This window comes from Phoenix dactylifera, chromosome 11 (genome assembly GCF_051530095.1).
Source record: "Phoenix dactylifera cultivar Ajwa chromosome 11, Ajwa_hap1_PhDact_Kaust_v1.1, whole genome shotgun sequence".
Classification (NCBI taxonomy): domain Eukaryota; kingdom Viridiplantae; phylum Streptophyta; class Magnoliopsida; order Arecales; family Arecaceae; genus Phoenix; species Phoenix dactylifera.
Window position 1 is genome coordinate 28,051,726 of NC_143200.1, and position 20,090 is coordinate 28,071,815.

Here is a 20,090-nt window from a genome sequence, read left to right on the forward strand (position 1 = left end):
TTTCTGTAAAAAATTCAGATCTAATGTATAATTTAATAAATTAGAGAAGGTGGACCTCTCAAGAGAATTTCCATAACCATTACAGATATTGCCACAAGACAAAATGAAATAAGAAAGAACCAGCCCTTGTAGCTACATTTTACGCTTAAGCAAGACGTGTGCGGTGCTACGTTCAGGCTTAAAATTCTGCAGCCTCCTTAATTAGCATCAGTTCTCTATGAACTAAACATTTCTGATCCAACTTTAATAAGAACAATCCGTTACTTGCTTCCACTAATTGGAAGATACACACCCTCTGCTGCTGACCAGACATTATCAGGGCGCCTATCTCCAACACCACAGACCTGCAAGAGTACCAAAGCGATGTTGAGCAAAAGGGAAGCCTTAAATCCAGATAGTTGCTGACATGACAAGTCTTCAAAATAATCTTCTTTTTGCTTTTGGATTAAAAATAAATGCAGATTTCAGTTGGGGAGCTTCTGCATTGCCCTAACCGTTGGAGAGAATAGATACAAGAAACGATAATTTCTCTTCTTACCTCTTGCTGCCCTCCAGCTATGCGAGTGTACTTCTTGTCATGACTGTGCAGGTAACCACCAGTATCAACATGTTGGAGCCTTATTCTCTGGTCTTGCCTCCATGTTTTCCCACCACCCTCAATTTCAAGCCTGAAGAAAAGTGACATGAATGATGGACAAGAAATCTAGAGTCAGATATTAGAAATCTTCTATATTGACATGCAAGTCTCACCGCCAAAAATCACCAGTATCTGACTCGTTTTCTCCTCCAAAACAGCTCACCTACAGATGATGGCAAATAAGTCGTCAGAAATTGAAAAAAAAATCCACAACTTTATACAAGTGAAAGTAGGGACTTTATATAACTAAAAAAAAATGCAAAATGAGTCAGAAAGATGCACCCGAAAATGATACTAGTCCAAAACAAATGGATCAAATAAAACTGGAATCCACCGCGTACATGCTGACACTCATCTTCTTTGATGAAATTGTCAACTAAATCTTTTGAAAATGTTCCGGGACAATTAAACATCAGTCTCCTGATGGTCTACAGAAAACCTTTACGGCATTTATTCATTTGAACTCCTAAAGAATCTGCTCAGGTTTCATGCAGATAGGTGTTTTGGGTGCAGTAACCTTCTGGGCTTTTGATGCCTATTTGCACTCCATGAAAAAGGGCCTGCCCTTAGTATGACAGTTTCTATATTACATGCCGTACACACTAGCTGCATCAATATGTCCATGGTTCCATGAGACTCTCAACTGCATTTTGCTGCAGGCTCCAATAGTATCCACCTGCCACTGGGCCCATCCCCATCAGCAAAAAACCCCACAGCCCTCCTCCCCAAATAATAGTAGTAATAAACAAGAACAATAATCAAAATTTAGAACAACAATAAAATGTAGACAGGCTAGATTCTTAAACTTATAATTAGTTTCAAATATAATTAATCTTCTCCAACCAATAATTTCCTTCCATCACAAGCATTAGTTACCAGGAGTACATCATATGATCAAAAACTCGACTTCATTATATTGAGAAAAGTATTGCTCCTACCTTGTATGCATGATTTCTGATATCATAGTTTTTGACTGCACAAATGCTCAGTAAAGCACTCTTACAACTTTACCATGACTCAAGCAAAAACAACAAAGTTCAACAATGTTGTCTCCTATAGAAACAAAATAATCACTACTAACCAATTGAACGGACAAAATGAAATAGATACATAGATTATCATAGCTGCATGATACAAAAGTGAAATTCAAATCCCGACTAACCTCCAAGTTGCCAGATATTGGAGAAGCATGCAAGTGGCTATGTAGCCACCTTCGAGTCCTCATATGCTGAAGCCTGATAATAGTTCCACTTTGAATGACATCACCTTGTTTGGCAACTGAATCAAGCATAGGCCTTACAAACTGCAAAGTTTAATCATTTTTTTGAGAAAAAAGAGAGATGTTAATGGATCAAACTAAGCCAAATAAATTAAACAGTTCACACAACCTATTGAATGACCAAACGTCACACAGACATTAAATAAACTTAGACACTAAGAATTGTTCTCACAAAGACGCCGACTCTCTAAATATAAAAAAAAAATGGCATATGAGAAACTAAGAGATCAGCAAGCTATAACAATGGTTCTAACCTACACATCAAGTAAATTGCAATAATAGGTTTGTTTGCTAGATATTTAGAAAATCAAACTGTGAAAAGATGTTTCAGAATGAACGGTTTTTATTGATGACATTAGTCTGAGTTTAAAGAAAACACATGGTTGTTAATAGGTCAACCTAAAAGAAAAGAATCATTCTGTCCTATTTACATGAGATCATAAATGCAATGCAAATAGTCAGTTTGATAATAGCGTGGGAATACACGAGGTTGTAAAGAACAAGATTTCAAATCCCAGCGGGACGTCCTGCAGGATGCCGGGGCAGAGTACAATCTCAAGTGGCGGAATAGGACCATCCGACCATCATTCTAACATACCAATTGACATGTCCTAGGAATCCATGTCCCAAGTTTGTCAGGACAAAGCGGGACAGCGATGCATCCCATTCCATGGAAAAAATCGTGATGGCCCTGTCCCGCAAGATTTAAAATCTCTATAAATAATTGTTATATGATTTTTTTTCTTGCATTTTGTACTAGTGTTCTTTTCTACCTTTATGTGATCTGTGCAACAACTTAGAGGAGATTGTGAATCCGATCATGGCTAAACATCAATCAATTAGCTGCACCTGGAATATCATATATGAAAGTCTTTATATTTGCATGAAGTTCAGCTCCATACCAAAGTTGCTAGATCTCTTGTCAGCTCTAAACTTCCCAGAGAGACAACAAGGAGTGCTCTGTTATGCTGGGTGGAACCTCAAAATGCTAGGAATGAATGACTTTTTTAACGTAAGGTGCAATCAGGAAATGTGTAGTTATTTTGGCCATCCAGCAAGCTAATGAGTACCACAAGACAATAGGGAAACGACCTACACCATTACTACTAGGGATTGCAGTACCAATGGTGCCCCAAGCTCCTACAATTCTTTCACCATCTTAATCAACTGGATACTTCCATCCCTTAGAATGGTTCATTTCAACTATTATGGCTTCTCAAGGGACCCTTTTGCTGATGCAAGCTTTACATAACCAGTGCTCAGTGCCAACTACATAACCAAGGGCTGCTTGTGAAGGACTACTGGCAGCCGCACATAGACTAGAGGCTAATTTGATTTGGTTACAAAGAGATTCTATGACAATCATTTAATGGGTTAGGAACCAAACTTTTGGTGATCAACATTAGAGGGAAGATAATCAACAGCAGATTGGATATTGGGAAGGGAAGTCCATAATGATCGCAAGTTTGGCCCAGGTGGAAGTGCCTTGACAGCTCTCTGCACTCATTGTAGCAGATTCCAATACTCTTTGAGGCCCCTTCTCCCTCTTTACCAAAACAACAACAACCGCAGCCAAATAATTAAAGATAGTTGCACGAAGCACATAGTCCATCACTTCAATAAGTTGGTAAGAAGTTGAATAAAAAGAGGATCCTTTTCCTATTTTTGAAACTTTATAACAGGAGCAGTGTTATAACAAGAGCTAGAAAATAATTATCATTCCCACAATATTCATATTTCTAGCAAACAGATGTCCTCTCACCCACAATGATCGGATTTCAAACACTAAGTATGACCTGAATATAAAGTTGTATCTTTCAATCAATGACCGCACACCTCATATACTAAAACTACAGAGCTGAAATATAAGCTTCATCATTTCCACAAACTCCTATACATAAAGGAAAAGCATTCTAACTTCCTCTAACTTGCAACATCTGTTGACCTTCCAACCATAAACAATCCAAGCTGACTCATATTACTTTAGACATTGAATTGGATAACTGGATCTGCAAAAGGGACTATATCCCATTAAGGGATCAAATCCTAGTTTTACATTAGATTAGAAGTTATCTTTGAATCTTTTTGGCTGAAAATTAGGGACAAAATGAACATATGGACACTGAAAGCAATGATATCCACATCCTACAGTAATCCTCAAGCCCAAAGACAAAGGTGCACAAGGAACGGGGAAAGAGTAGAAAAGAGACACGAACCAGGAATTGATTAACTAAACTCAAAATTCTGGTTTATATAAATTTTCTTCTCATTTTATTACTCTGAACTTGATTAAAATTTTTTTAAGGACCATGACATTACACTTTCAGACTTTTCCTAACAAAAGGCAACCAAAGACTTCATAAACAGTACATTTTCGAACTCATATGCATTGAACCATTAAAACCATATTTAAAACACGAACACAATGACTCTAAAACATTCCTAACAAAGGTTATACCAAAAGTAAGACGTGTACGATATTTCAAATCATAAGAAAACTCAAACTAGTAGCAAATGACTTAATAATAGAACCCTAAACAAGAAAATAATAGCAATGGCTCCCGATTGAAATATAGGCCCCCTGAGACTAATACATATGCTTTGTAACCTATCAAGAAACTCATTCCACAATGGCAAACTTCTCAACACATCACCCTTTTTCCTCGCTCTACCATAGGGGCGGGGGAAAAAAAATCATAGTTCGAAGTTAGTATAACAATTAACAACAAAATCAGAGACTGAAATTTACAAGCGCACGACCTGACGCTAAATAGTATACGCCTAAAGAAATTAAGATCAAAGGTGAAAAAGTCGATGATTAAATTTAGCATAGTACCCACCCAATAGCTATTGGAATCGTCGACATTGGGAAACCCGGTGACTGACTGTTGCCCGCTCCCCGACCCGTAGGGCACCTCGTGCGAATGCAATCGAAACTTCGTCCTCTCGTGCATCAATTTAATAACACTCCCATAGGTAATCTGCCCGGAAAAATCCCAACAAAACAAAAAGATAACATAACCTGGAAATCAAACAAGTGGCCAAAGATCTGGAGATCTAGCGTTCTAGAAAGCGAACCTCGACACCCTCGGGGGCCGCGGCGGCGGGGAAGACGGAGCCCTCCTCCAGATCGAGGGCGAGGAAAAGGAAGGCGGCAAGAGCGAGAAGGGAGATAGCCATGACAAGGAGGAGGACCAAGAACCAGGTCTGCTGCCAGAAGGGGAAGTCCGGGTGAGGGCGAGGGCGTCTAAGAGAAGGTTGGGATGGCGGAGGAGAGGGGGTGACGGGATTCTTCCTTCGAGAGAGGCTCTGTGGCCCGGGTGGAGCCACGGCGCGCTCCGCCCGGCTCTCCAGAGCGAAGGACCGGAAGCAAGAATGGAAAAAGGGAACCGATCCGGTCGTCTTCTTTGCTTTCTTGTTTAGATTTGCTTCGCCTCTGTATCTCTTGCCGGCATTAATGTGCGGAAGCTCAACTCGGGTTTCCTTCTTTGACGGGTCCCTTTGCGTTTGGGTCGGGGAAATGCGGGGCCACGTCACGGAATGGTTTCTTACCAATGAGACAGCGCCACCTTCACTTGAGGCTGTCGTGGATGGATTCCATTGGTCTAGTGATTGGGAACCGCTTCTAAGTTTGGTCAAGTTAGATCATGAGCTGCGTTATTTTAGGACTTGTCCATGAGACACAGAGTGGAAAAAAAAAAAGGTTGAGGCTGTGTTTGGCATGATGAGTTTCTAAAAAAAAATAAAAACAGAAAAATTAAGACTATATTTGGCATAGTAATGATTTTTTAAAATAAAAATAAAAAATATATTTTATTTTTAAATTTTTGATAAAAAAATATGTTTCCTTTGCTTTTATTTTTTTTAACAACAAAAACCAACGGCCTGGCCGACGAGAGAGAAGAAGGGGGGGGGGATAGGGCTGGCGACCTGGGCAAAGATGAGGAAGACCTCGACGTCAAATGAAAAGATAACTAAAGAAGCAACAATGGGTGAGGGAGTGGAAATAGAATCGAAGATGCAGCCTGGGATAAGAGATAAGTCAGCATCAGATATAGAGGCAATCAGCGAGGTCCGACGAGCTAGTGTAGTTGGATGGGGGCAATAGGATCAAGGGCGAGATAGCGCAAAAGAAGAGAGGTCAGAAGAAAGAGGAGTAAAACTCTACTTTTAAAAATAGTGGGAGTGAAAATTTTTATTTTAAAAAAAAAAATTAGTAGAAGTTGTTAAAAAAAATAGAAACAAGAGTAGAATAACCAAACAAATTTTCAGTATGGATTCCATATTCTGTATGGATTCCAGAGATGGAATAGCCGGCTATATGACACAATAGAAATTGCATACCATCTTATCCTTTGCATGTTTGTGTACCAGCATCGTCTAATGTATTCAGTGCAGGGCCCAATTGGGCATTGCACGGCCCAATTGGGCATTGCAGGGCCAGAAATCCTCATCTTAGGATAGAGGAACATGTCCTATTAGATGAGAATGACCCCTAATTGATCAAAATTTGCATCATCACTTTATTTTATTTTAAATTATAGCTATCCCACTCGATGCTTCAAAGTCAAGGAAGAAAGGTATGGACTGGTTTATAGCTTAGAAATCTAGAACATTTGCGAGTAGTGAGCTGACCCGAGCTTAGAAATCAAATGTTCGAGCATTGAGTGGTTTATCCCAGGATATTTAAATCTTTCAGAAAATTTTCCCGTAAAATTCGTGGATTCGCAAGTTCGTGCCCAGGATAGACCCAAGTACCTCATCTCTTCTCGTATGGGCTGAAATTTTCATCCTCTATTTTAAAAAAAGGGTTTGCAACTATGAATTGTTACATGAAGGTTCATGTGTAAGTGCCTCTATAAAAGCCAAATAAACAAATGCTGCAAATTATTATGTAGAGGTTAAGAATTGGATCATGGATTATTATGTCATGGGTTCCTGTTCATGTTTTTTAACTTTTCTAATTAAATAAAATATCAGTTAAAAAAAATTATGACAAATGGAAGCTTGCTTAAAATCAAGGGCCTCTTCGCATCTATACAATGAATTTCACTGGTCTAGATCCCATTGTCGTTAAACATATTATGTCCAAAGTGCATAGTTTATTTATTGGGTTTTGTTGTTGTATAATATTGCTTGCTGAATATTTATTTTAATGCCTTTTCTCAAATTGAAACCCATGCTTTCATTATTTAGGGCTAATCATATAATTAAATCAAACAATTTTTGATTGGATCGATGTGATTTGGCATCAACATTGGTTTTGATCATGAGAATTGATAGACAATTAAGACTGGACTGGTTTTTAATTGATCTCTAATTATAGCTAATTTAAATCACGTTCATCATTGTTTGGTTGCTTCGTATATATCTGAAAAGAAAACTAATGGTCGGGTCCAAGATTTATCATCCTACTTCTCTTTGCAACAAACAACTTGGGTAAATTTAGCATCAATAGAATGAATGCTGACCTTTGCACTCTGCAGGATCTACGCAAAGCCCCAATAAGCTCGAGTAGGCCAAGAAATTATATCCTACATCATGTGCACCAAGTCAGCAACAACACCATAGAAACAAATTGAGACGAGATGTGCATGGCAGCCATCCGAGATGAGTGTACGATGAATGGAGCCTACACAAATCGAGACATGTGATACGGAGTGCAAGTGATGTGGAGTATAAATTCAAGGGTAGGCCCCGCAATCTCATGGTTCCAGCTCAGCTCAACGTGTGGTCGCCGTTGTATCTAACCCGAACACCATCCTCTCATCAAATCCACTCGTTCTTGGGCTCTGCGCTGCTCTTCGCATCTGTTAGTGGCTGCCCTTCCAAACGAATCCTATCCACAATTTGACTCACCGTTACCTTTCCCAAAAACGTGGACGTGCTACCAAGTTATGCTATCTTCCTTTCCACCTTTCCAACAACTATTTTTGTCATGAAATCCCACTGATTTGTGGAGCTAAAGCACCAAACCTGCTGCGTGGAAACATTTGGGCACCAGAGTTTTGTTTGTAGGCGATAGTCTAACCACATTAGGTGGCAATCATAGTGCCCATCCCCTCTACTTTCCTTAAAGAAAATGACTACCATTTTGCTTATCACAATCTCAAATTTTTTATATCAAGATTGTATGGTTTTAATACTAAATTTTTTTTTTGCATGAATATTATTCTAAAAATTTAAATTTGTGTGAATACTCCTTTAAAATTTATATTTATTTCTGTACCTTTATAAAATATTATTTTTACACAAATGCCCCTAATATAACGATTTTTCTAACACCGTTAATAGAAATCACATTTATTTTAATTAAATAAAATAAAATTTTGAAATTATTTTGTTGTCTTTCATCACAATCATTTTATAAATGTTTTTTTTTTGCACATCTACCCATTAAGAATATTTTAGTCATTTTAATTTGAAATCGTTAATTTTTTAACGGCGTTGGATAGGGTGGATACATATGCAAAAATAAGAATTAAAAAGAGAGAGGATAGAATAGTAAAATAAGTATTTTACGAGGATTTACATATAAATAATAATTTTGAAATGATATTTATGTAAAATTCAATATTTAGAAGGATATTTGTGCAAAAAAATTCTAATACTGATAAAAAAAAATGTGAATGCAAATAACTTTCTATCATATAGTTGTTGCGAGTTAATTTGTTGGGCACTTTGTCCCAGCTAGCACCGGGCGTGAGGCAACTATGCTTTAGCTATATTCGTGTTTAAGAATCGATCCCATCCCTCTTCATGCAATAATGTTTATCAAAAAACATGACCAAAAAAAAAAAAACTTAATGGCGTTCATCACAAGTTTTGCCCCTATCCAACACCGATATGTTCTAGTCTTACACTAGTGGAGGTGTATATAAACTATAGAGCCAGTTTGGAAACAAAGTAGTTTCTTGTATTCTATTGCAGCAGCAAAAATTTTTCTCTCCTTCAATTTTGTCATAACAAGTGGTCAGATATTTTTCCAAACTGTAATTATCTGCTAGATTTCATTTGTCCCGCGCTTTTTTTTTTTTTTTTGTGAGTGTGAATGAATAGATGCTTTGATATATGATTGCTTCCTAATAGAGTAAGAGTTCCGCTTAGGCGGACCTTCGTCATGCCCGATGTATTTTACGGACCAATTCCATCGTTTTAGAGGGGACTCGGCCACGGTTATCAGTTGGATCCGGAGGGCTCAAGGAGTAATGGTTGCATCCACCCTTTGCTTCGAGATATCTGGTAAGGGATGAAGGAGTCTTGCAGGCCAAGCATGTTTTCCATGAAGCTAATGAGATTTCAGATTGGATGACTGCTTATGTAGCTAGTCATTCCGGTAGTATCTTATGAGCTTCACCAGTTTTAGGAAAAAAAAAAAAAGAGTGGGAGTTCCAACTAACTACATGATGTGCTGTTACACGTGAACCCACCACACTTCCTACCAAACCCGTCCGACGGCAATCCGCAGCTAAAGCGAGACGGTACAAAAGTTACTAACTAACAAGCTTCATGAAGAAGCTTAATAATGTTCGAAAAAAGACACTCAAGGTGCGTGGGACTTTTGGGTAAAATAATGCTTTGCGGACGTTCAGATGGAATCTTTACGCGGTCCCCTCGGAGAAACATAAAGATCTCTCACGTTTTTGCCTGGAAAGTAGTTTTTTGTGTCCTTCGCAATCTATAATCAGGTTGCTTGGCTTCAGTCCAAAACGTTGTGCCATAGTTAAACAACTGCTGCAGCACGTGGAATAGACTCATTTGGTTCGCCCCCCAAAAAAAAAGTCACCAAAAAATTGAAGAAATATCTTTTATTTGATTATATTTTTTTAAAAAATAAAATAAAACAATTCTTTATATTTTATAAAAAAATATATAGAATAAAATAAAAAAATAAAAATAATTTTTGAAAAAATATTCTTAAGCTTTTAAGGCGAAGAAAATATGTATTTTATGTAATTTAAAAAATAATTATTTTTTCTTTTCTTTTATCGAGAAAATATTAGATTTTTACCAGGGAAATTCATCCTCACGTGGATTTGTTTAACATACATTCCATAATATCTTTAAAAATATTTATAACTTTAGACATCTATGCTTTAATGTTAAGGGAGACCATATGTTCTCTTTAATTCCCATCCACTTTGTCCTATATTAATCTCAATTTGATTTACAAGGCGTGGCACGTAAATCCTTAGAATAAATGCCCTTTAATCAGTACCCACTACCCACCCAACTTGCATAAGTCCACATTTTAGTTGCAAAAAATTGAATGTCAAATTAACTAGAAAACCGCTCTCCTCCTAGACGTGCCAACTACAGCAACAAAATTTAGTCAAAGGCAAAAATCTCTCTCATTTAAGAGAGTTTGGCGAGGAAGTGACATGCAACGTAATTTGAGATAGGAGCATGCAACTAACGTCGTATAATTTTTTGCACAGCTTCCAGGTGCTCGTTGTGCAAGTCCTCTATGTTCCAATAAATTGGTCCACTGAAATTCATGCACTAAATGAATTATACACAAAACTTGGTGCATATGAATCTCGCCAAGCCAGTAGGGACATGAAGACTAGCTTAATTTCATGCATAGGATTGCCCTTTTTTTTGATGAAATATGCACCTAAAATGATGGTCTCAAACACCCGAAACAACCATTTTTGGTCTTCCTTAGTTGTTATCGGCCTGATCAACTCTCGCATAGCTCAATTATACTGACAGCTCAAGACCGATGCACGTCCCTTGCTATCGAATTGTTTCCTTGCGACTATCTCATAGGCTCGTCCTGTCCAAGAGAACTTGAAAAGGGCCAAGATCCACTCCGAACGAGACACTAACCCTCCATCCTAGACTTCAACTTACCACACTCATGAAACCACTGCCAAACGCTGATGTCTAATTATATGCCTCGGAACTAGCCATGGCAAGTCGACCAATGAAAGCTCGCCATGTTTTCAACATTAAAAGCATATGCAAGAATATTTGAATTTCGAATTCATCCTAGATGACGTCCAATATAGCTTAGCCTAGGATCGCACAAACGAGATACAGGGGCAAGAACGGAGGACACGACATGCGGGCGTAGTGCTTGAGCGGATTGCCCGAGTTGTTTTGGAACAATCAGCGTACGTGCCTGATTTTCTCGGCAATGGACGTTGATCCTTGCTTATATATATTTCACCCATGGAGACCCTCCGGTAAGTTTTATAGACTCGTCATTATGCCGCCACTTTGCCATCCAAAAACTGTCCTATTTCTTTGAAAATCGTGCCAGGTCTCGTGCCAAACGCAGTCTGGTAAGTGGACTTCCATGCCTTCTATTTTAGGTTGCATTTGGCATCGGAATCCTCATCCAAACGCAGCCACCACCATCTTTCCACACTTTGGAGGTGTGCAGCGAGCCTATTCTGACCCTGCCGACTTGATCGGAAGCTTCGCCAACCACTTCAGCGACCTCGACAACTCAATGCTTTGGTCGGGCTGGGTTTTAGCAAGGTTAGGGGATGGGGCGTTACACCAGAGAATAAAAGCCCTATACGAAAGGAAAGTCAGGTTGGAGGCAAGAAGAGGCGATTGCAGAGCAGTGGTAGGTCCATAAATTTTGCACAAAAGGATGGCAAAAGCCAAGGGGCTCTTCGTTGAAGCATGGCTCTTAAGGCTGAAATTTAAAAAGATACTAATATATTCATATCTAAATTTATTTTGTTTGATGATTAAAATAAATATATTACTAAATAAATAATAAATAAAATTATTTATTTTTTTAAAAAATAGTATTATATAAAATTGAATAAAATTAGATTTTTTAAAACAAATTAAATAATTATGTATTCATATTTATATATTTTTTTATAAATATTTGTAAAAATTAATAGGATGCTTAAATTTTTATTTATATTCCAGCAGATTCGCATATGAATAGATCCGGACACAAATTATCAGTGGCTCTCTTCGTCTCGATATAATTCCCCACTCCTCACGCTCGCCCCCTATCGTTTGCTCTTCTCCTTCTCCACTATTCGTCCTCCGCGCGGTGCCACCGAGAGTTTTGAGTGCAAGGACTGCCAAGGAGAGAGGGGAAGAGAGGTAGGAGAGCTCGGAGGCTTACGGTAATGGCTGGAAAAGGGGTGTTCGAGGAGATCATCGACGGGGATGTGTACAAGTACTACGCGGATGGGGAGTGGAAGAAGTCGGCTTCGGGGAAGTCGGTCTCCATCATCAATCCGACGACGAGGAAGACTCAGTACAAAGTTCAAGGTGCTTGACGTATTTTTTTTTTCCGCAGCAAGCTATTTTCTTCATTTGTTGAAGTTTCCGATATCTTGCAGTGAGTTTTCTGGTGGTTGGGATGTGATTTTAACTTGTATTTTCTTAATTTTCTGGAAAATGGGATTTTTATGAGTTTTTCTCCTAAAAAATGGATTTTCCCCCTTTTTTGTCCGGGAACGGGAGCCTCAGTGCAAGGCCCGGGATCTTCGGATTATACTTTAAAATTCCTTATACTCTTTTTAATTCAAGATATTACCTTAACCGGATTTTCCGTCTTCTTGTAGCTAGTTTTCTGGCAACTGGAATCAAATTTCTTCTGGTTTTTGTTCTCGGTTCTCACTTCCCCAACTCCCTACAAAAAAGGTTTTTTTTTTTTACATTTTTTCGGTGTGAGTCTGGGGCTGAAATCACTTCCAAGATACGCTTCTGTTTGGATTCTTGAGTTTTCAAGAACAGGGATTTTTATGTTTCTCCCCGCAATAATTGGATTCTTTTTGGGAACCAGGACGATAAGCCTCGGTAGTCAGTACAAATTTCGAGCTACTCGTTTTCTTGAGAATTTCTTCTGTTTCATCGACACTTTAAAATAATTATTAATTTCGTGGGCGTTTTCGTTGTAACGAGTTTTTGCCTTCAACTTTACCATTCCCAATTCCGGAAAGGGGAAGGGTAAAAAAAAAGGCAAACTTTGTCGCTCTTTCTCCGTAAAAATTGGATTTTGGATTCGAGTGGTTTGAGGCCGGTTCTCGCTAACCGGAGAGCGTGTCGTGGTGGTAGCATGTTCGCAGGAGGAGGTGAACAAGGTGATGGAATTGGCGAAGGCGGCGCAGAAGTCGTGGGCTCGGACGCCGCTGTGGAAGCGGGCGGAGCTTCTCCACAAGGCGGCAGCCATCCTCAAAGATCACAAGGCCTCCATCGCCGAGTGCCTCGTCAAGGAGATCGCCAAGCCTGCCAAAGACGCCGTCACTGAGGTTAGCTCACGTCACGGTTCTTTTATCCAACGTTTACAAGAACCTTTTCTTTCCTGGTTAAAACGTTCTTTTGTTGATGTTTTTAGGTGGTGAGATCGGGGGATCTGGTGTCTTATACCGCGGAGGAGGGAGTTCGGATACTCGGGGAGGGCAAGTTTTTGGTCTCGGATAGCTTTCCCGGCAACGAGCGCAGCAAATACTGCCTCAGTTCTAAGGTATAGGCCTTCTTTCTTCTTTCATTTTGTTTTTCTTTCATTAAATATTTTATGTCTTATTAGGAGCCTCGAGTTAATTAAGGCAACTCAAAAAGACCTGATCCTCTCGGAGCTTTCATTCCATTATATGTTAAATGGATACCTTTTTAATGGAGATAAAAGGAGAATTGTAAGTCTTTCTCTATTGTTTTTGGAATAAAATAATGTAGTTACAATAGCAGTTGTTGGTCGTTATAACAGAAAATGATAGTGAATATTTTATATTTCCTACATCAACTTTGTTCACGGGTAGTAGTATTATTTTTTGAATTAATTCATCTGTATATTTAGAAGCATGGTGATACAAAATGATACTTATTCTGAAAATCATGAAAATAGCAAATAATGGCATTTATTTTTGTTGTGCAGAAGTGAAGACTTACCTAAATGATGTTTAATATACATTAAAAGTAATGTTTGTTATATTGAGCCATGTTGCGAGGTGAAAGGCAGAAGGGGGTCTGATCAATCTTGCCAAAAGTGAAAGGGTGAACAGTTGCTACATTCTGATTGTTGGTCTCCATGAACTCAACATCTTTCCAACTTGATGATATCCTATGAATACAGAATTTGCATCATAACGATATTTTTCTTGAAACTAACAATATAATAGGCTGGCATTTCTTGCAAAACTTGAGACCTAAACAAACGGGCAGAGGTTTTGCTGTCAAGTTGAATGTCTGTGATGGGAAAAAGGAAAAGCAAGAAACTGATGCCAAAACATTAGACAAAATTTAGCTGATTTTGGAAAGTACAGGGGTTACGTTGGTTGCAGAATGAGAGAAGATTTTCGCTTCAGCATTAAATACGATATGGCTTTAACTTTCAGGGGGAGAGCATGGTTTAAATTCTTGTAAACCCAATGATAGGACCGCTGGCATCTCCTTTTGGACACCAACTTACAGTGTAGTTGCATGGTGATCAGGTCCATCATAAATTTGTAAATACCTAAACTCTAGTGGTATCCTCAACAGGAATTTGTGGGAAGAGGCATAAAGCCAACTACAATATGGTTGGGTGGGTATGACCTTCGGTTATATAGGGTGCTAATTCAAATACCAGGTTTACCATCGGAACCAAATATCATTTCTGTATTACTCTGTACTGCTTTACCTCACAAAGTTTGAATCCTTTTTTGGATTGTTGATTAAAATATCCAGCATTCAGCATTCAGTGAGCGCGCGCACACAGATTTGTGCGGTGGAAAAATAGTGTAGAAGTTGCTGAACGGTCCCTTGGTATAGCATATGGAGTATGGACGATTGAAAGTGAATAGAGCACTTTTAAATATCGACATGCTATACCAAGGGAATAGGAAGCACCTTCTACACTATTTTCCACTGCATGAATCTGTTTGTGTTTCTCACTGAGTGCTGAATGCTGGACATCTAATGTTTTCTGGAACTTGAAAAGACTGCATGGACTATGGAATGGCAGATAGGGTCCTTCCTCTCAGCTAAAATTAGTTGGTGAAACAAATCGTTCTTCAAGTAATATCTTTAGCGACTAGTTGTACCACTCCATCTGGTTTCCTAAAGTATTTGGCTATTGTTTTTCTACTAGTTATGTGACATCTTTATTGACTTCACATATATGTTGTGCGATTCCTGCCAAAGTTAAAGTCATGGTGTTTCTTCATCTAATACCTTTTTCCTGGCTTCATTATTGCATCTAACATTTCTTTCTTGAGCTATGATGGTCAGCATCTGATGATGCTCCTGCATTTCTAATAGCATCTTATTAAAGTTCTGGGTCAGCGCCATAAAACTTATCCAAACCAAGGAAATGAACAATGAGGAGAGGAAACGGAGCCCTCACTCAGTAGTTATCTCGCTGAGGGTTCTTTTGGTAATTAAGTACGCTGAGCAAATGGAGCTGCATCGAGCTAGAACCACAACTTTTGATAATGTAACTTGAGTGACAACCAAGTGTAACTTCAATAAACACTGTTGACTGCTCTCATGACCTGCAACTCAACCTTCAGATCTTCAATCTAATGCTCTCCCAAGTCCCCACTAATCTATCCCCACCACTTTAGATAAAAAATGGAAACGTTGAATGTTGAAATCACCACTTATCCCAAAAGCTTAAGCTGATAGGTTGAGATAGATTTATTTATATATTTTATTTCTTACACTTCCCCTCATATGTGGGCCGGACTTTTTTTTTTTTTAAAAGGCGAGCCCAACATGTAAAATTTTTTAATAATAGGGTTAAAGAGTGCGGAGACAGGGTTCAAACTCAGGACCTCTGCTCCGATACTATGTTAAAATCGCCACTTGTCCCAAAAGCTTAAGCTGATAGGATGAGATAGATTTATTTATATATTTTATTTCTTACATTGAAGACGTAAGATTGCAGTTGCTTTTCACAATCCTTTCCTATTTACAAGCTTGATTGCATTTGGCCACAGATCCCTCTTGGAGTCGTTTTGGCCATTCCACCCTTCAACTATCCTGTCAACTTAGCAGTCTCCAAAATTGCTCCTGCACTAATTGCCGGCAACTCCCTTGTGCTCAAGCCTCCCACGCAGGTATTATACATTAGTATAAGCACCAATTCTCAGTCCATAAGCTGTGCACCTCTTCTGAAGCAGTTCTCTCTCATTCATAATTTTTTTTTCCCGATCAGGGTGCTGTGTCTGCTCTACACATGATACATTGCTTCCACTTGGCTGGTTTCCCAAAAGGCTTAATCAATTGCGTCACAGGCAAAGGCTCAGAAATTGGTGATTTTCTGACCATGCATCCGGGGGTGAACTGTATAAGGTGGCACCCTTTAGCTGCTGTAGCATCAGATTGTTTACTGAAATCATTCTCTATCCAATCCTTCAGTAACCTGCCTCTAATACTTCCTTGATTGTCCTCACAGCTTTACTGGTGGTGATACTGGAATTGCCATTTCAAAGAAGGCAGGCATGATCCCTCTCCAGATGGAACTTGGGGGGAAGGATGCGTGCATTGTGCTTGAAGATGCTGATCTTGATTTGGCCGCTGCGAATATAGTGAAAGGGGGTTTCTCTTACAGGTAATATTCCTAGCCTGCCCCCGGGCAATCTTTTACTGAAGTAAATTCACGATAGTCCTTATCTAAGGTTCTTTCCTATAAGCATGTATCTTAATCCCTTAAAAAGCCCGAGAAACAGCTAAAGCTTGCAAACAGAACATTTGCATCTACTATCAATATTTTTTAATTGTAAACTGGCATTTTATATATGAAAAGATATCTAGATTCCAATAGTTAGTGTATATCAGGCCCTGTTATCAATATGTAAATTAATATTGAATTGCTTGAGCGACTAATTTCAACCAGATAAACTGCTCTGCTTTTGTTTGCTGCAGTGGTCAAAGATGCACAGCTGTTAAGGTTGTCCTGGTTATGGAATCTGTAGCTGATGCTCTCGTAGAGAAGGTGAAGGCCAAGGTGGCAAAACTCACAGTTGGTCCACCAGAGGAGGATTGCGATATCACTCCAGTTGTGACAGAATCCTCTGCGAATTTCATTGAAGGCTTGGTTATGGATGCCAAAGAAAAAGGAGCCACATTTTGCCAGGAGTACCGAAGAGAGGGGAACCTCATCTGGCCATTGCTGTTAGATCATGTCCGACCTGATATGCGGATTGCGTGGGAAGAGCCCTTCGGACCAATCTTGCCAGTGATCAGGATCAACTCTGTTGAAGAAGGTATCCATCACTGCAATGCTAGCAACTTTGGGCTCCAGGTATACAATTCTTTCTTCATTGTTTATTTTTCGTTTTTTTTAACCATTGCATAAGTTGCAAACTTCAGATGATTCATGATATAATGCTTAAAAATTTTGTAAAAAACGAAAAGAAGAGTGAAAAAAATTAGCAACTTATTGATTGATGTGGATACATTTTTCATAAGAATGTGGAATTCTTCCTTGATATAATTTTATTCAGTCTACTTTGGTATTGTTTGTGAAATAAATTAGGGACTATTGGCCTGGTTTTGTGTAAGGAAAAGATAAGGATTCTGTAATATCGTACTACTTTTGATCACCGGCTTAACTTCCCTATATTGGCGCACCAAAGTTTAGGGATCACCGGCTTACTTCGGAATGAATAAGAAAATAGTTACAATATCAACATTTCTTAATTAATCTCTAATTCTAGTTTAACAGTTGATAGTATTGTTTTTGGTTTCTGCATTAGCAATTCAAAGGAATGGATGTTTGCAAGGGCTGTGATACTTGTAATACTGCCATCATGAGATTTGGTCCTGCTTGAGCCTAGCAAGGAGTGCTTGACCTGCATAATTATGAGGAGAGCATATTCTAAAACTAATGCACTTGATTCTTGCTTCATGCTTAATATCCCCGTTCGCTAACCACTATCATACATTTTAGGCTCTATTTTTAACATTTTCTGGTGCATTTTTTTCTTGAGAAATCTGACCGATTCTGTTGCGGCACAGGGATGTGTTTTCACAAGGGACATCAACAAAGCAATAATGATCAGTGATGTTATGGAAACAGGAACAGTACAGATCAATTCAGCACCGGCTCGTGGGCCTGACCATTTCCCCTTCCAGGTATAATTTATCCCTGATAACCGTGTTGTAGAATATATATATATATATATATATATATATATATATATATATATATATATATATATATATATATATATATATATATATATATATATATATATATATATATATATCAAAAGTCTTGTATTTCCTGCTACATCTTGTGCTAACCATGGTATGGCTGGTGCATTTCAGGGTCTGAAGGACAGTGGCATTGGATCACAGGGAATTACTAACAGTATCAACATGATGACGAAGGTTAAGAGCATTGTTATTAACTTACCATCTCCTTCCTACACCATGGGCTGAAAGACTAAAGTAGATTGGTCCAGATGTTAAATAAGCACGACAGAAATTGTGTGCCTTTCTCATTTTAGTTCCAGTTACATTTTAGTATTAATTGATGACAAATATAAGATGGATGCCAACTAGTCTATATTGGCCTGCTATATATCTACTTTTTGCATCTAAGAAAAGGCAGACTTTGATGTATTTCTTGAGGTGATGGTTATATGAAATCAATAAGAGCTGTTGCATTGGCTGTATTTCTTGTAATGCGAGGACATATTTTCTCTGAATGGATATCTGAGATGATATTTTTGAGACTGTGTATGGCAGCAAAGCATACACTGTGATGTACCCGTCTTTTTCATGCTTGTTAAGCTAAAATGGATGAGAAAACCTCTCTTTGGATCCATTGTCTCAGTGATATGGATGACAAGTTTCGGATTCAGACAATTGTCTTTAATTTGGTAGGACATTTTTATTGGCAAATCATTCTTGAAAAAATTCCAGAGTTTAATAATGACAAGAAGTTGTCTTCGTATTGTCAAACAAACTCAGGAGGCAGTGTTAAATTACATGGCTTTGTTCCTCTTTTGGAGGGTGTCAAAACCCTCTTATAGGGGAAAGACAGAGAAAGAGAGAGATAGTGGAGGGGCATGATGTTGACGTTTAATGCTGGAAAAATAAAACTTGGTAAAGGGGCAAAGCAACAACGGCTTGACATGGCCTCCTATTCGCATTAGCACGGGACTTCAGTAAAGCCCTCCTCTGCTCTTCCTTTACGACCGTCGTTAGCTATGATAATGATTACAACGGCATTTTTTTTTTTTTTTTGGTGGACATCCTGTCTCAACCAAGCTTATTATGAATTATAGCATGGCCCAAACCAAATCCGAACTAGACTCAAATCGGACCCGAATTTTTTGGATTTGGTCTAGATTATGCATGAATCTGACCCGGCCCGAATGACCTGTTGGATCAAAAATTATAGCCGTGGACCTGATCCAAATGATCTGTTGAGTCAAAAATTATAGCCGTGGACCCAAATAAGAAACCGAATTAGGTCGAGATTACTTACAACCTGGTCCGACCCAACCTATTTGTATTTCTAGTCGCATATGTCTTTTGTTAACATTTAGTAAAGATATTCAGAGTTCCTATGTGGTCAATGTAAGCTGATTGTGACGTTGTGTTGGGATAGGGTGCTCTAGCTTGGAAGTAATGATGCTTCTAGCCTCGGAGATAGACATGGCTTCCTTCTCTTCTCTCTTCCTTAATTCTTCAGCAAACTGAAATTTTCAGTTGTCTATTAATTACAAATGAACTTTTATTCTTTCTCCTTGCCAAGATTTGCATCTTCTTTGGTTAGATTTATACGTCTTGTTAGAAATTTTATATCTAGTTTCATTACGTGAGGATCCATATGGATATATGTTTAGTCCCATATTGGTTATATATTAGATAGATTTTGGGTACTTATACAAGACTAAAAAACCCAAATAATATCATCCGGCTAGCATTTTTAGGTGATGTTCCGAATTGTAATAAATGGTATCAGAGTGAATTCGGTCCATAGGCTATGTGGATTATGAAACACTATACCACATATTCATGAAGGCTGACTATGGGCCGATCATGATGTTTGTGATTAGATTTAAATGAATTTGAATCCTTATCTTGGCAAAGACACCAGGGCTTAAACTAGACGAGTAGGTGTGGATCCGTGCGGGCGTCTGTTTAGTCACACATCGACTGTGCGCTGGGTAAATTTTGGATATTTGTATAAGATCAATGAACCTAAATAATACTCTCCGACTAGTTTTTTTAGGCGAGATCCTGGGTTGTGCC

General features: G+C 38.5%; 2 protein-coding genes across 5 annotated transcripts; one reads left to right on the plus strand and one right to left on the minus strand.

The window, feature by feature from the left end:
* Window positions 1-5,387, minus strand: LOC103710417 (stromal cell-derived factor 2-like protein). Its single transcript, XM_008796113.6, has 6 exons — window positions 4,995-5,387; window positions 4,757-4,897; window positions 1,800-1,940; window positions 751-800; window positions 539-668; window positions 1-344 (listed from the first exon to the last, which is right to left on the minus strand). The coding sequence occupies exons 1-6, from the start codon at window positions 5,094-5,096 to the stop codon at window positions 261-263; spliced, it is 648 nt and encodes a 215-aa protein (XP_008794335.4). The 5' UTR covers window positions 5,097-5,387; the 3' UTR covers window positions 1-260.
* A 5,514-nt stretch (window positions 5,388-10,901) lies between these two features.
* On the plus strand, window positions 10,902-18,512 carry LOC103710477 (NADP-dependent glyceraldehyde-3-phosphate dehydrogenase). Of its 4 annotated transcripts, none has more exons than XM_089926271.1 (11): window positions 10,902-11,107; window positions 11,185-11,496; window positions 11,817-12,167; window positions 12,957-13,150; window positions 13,237-13,365; window positions 15,818-15,937; window positions 16,036-16,172; window positions 16,276-16,431; window positions 16,746-17,124; window positions 17,841-17,957; window positions 18,153-18,512. In XM_089926271.1, exons 3-11 carry the CDS (start codon window positions 12,023-12,025, stop codon window positions 18,264-18,266), a joined length of 1,491 nt encoding a protein of 496 aa, XP_089782397.1. In that variant the 5' UTR covers window positions 10,902-11,107; window positions 11,185-11,496; window positions 11,817-12,022; the 3' UTR covers window positions 18,267-18,512. The 4 variants fall into 4 exon arrangements, with proteins under 4 accessions (XP_089782397.1, XP_089782395.1, XP_089782396.1 ...); XM_089926270.1 differs by having other exon boundaries at window positions 10,972-11,107; window positions 11,814-12,167; XM_089926269.1 differs by having other exon boundaries at window positions 10,958-11,496; window positions 11,814-12,167.
* The last annotated feature ends 1,578 nt before the right edge of the window (window positions 18,513-20,090 follow it).

What these genes read in the sequence shown, in the direction of transcription:
- LOC103710417 (XM_008796113.6), bottom strand. Translation starts at nt 5,096, where the DNA reads ATGGCTATCTCCCTTCTCGCTCTTGCCGCCTTCCTTTTCCTCGCCCTC. An exon ending in CGGCCCCCGAGGGTGTCGAG is followed by an intron (nt 4,898 to 4,994) that starts GTTCGCTTTCTA and finishes TTTTCCGGGCAG; the next exon opens with ATTACCTATGGGAGTGTTAT. An exon ending in CAATATCTGGCAACTTGGAG is followed by an intron (nt 801 to 1,799) that starts GTTAGTCGGGAT and finishes CATCATCTGTAG; the next exon opens with GTGAGCTGTTTTGGAGGAGA.
- LOC103710477 (XM_089926271.1), top strand. Translation starts at nt 12,023, where the DNA reads ATGGCTGGAAAAGGGGTGTTCGAGGAGATCATCGACGGGGATGTGTAC. An exon ending in CCAAAGACGCCGTCACTGAG is followed by an intron (nt 13,151 to 13,236) that starts GTTAGCTCACGT and finishes TGATGTTTTTAG; the next exon opens with GTGGTGAGATCGGGGGATCT. An exon ending in CTGACCATTTCCCCTTCCAG is followed by an intron (nt 17,958 to 18,152) that starts GTATAATTTATC and finishes GGTGCATTTCAG; the next exon opens with GGTCTGAAGGACAGTGGCAT.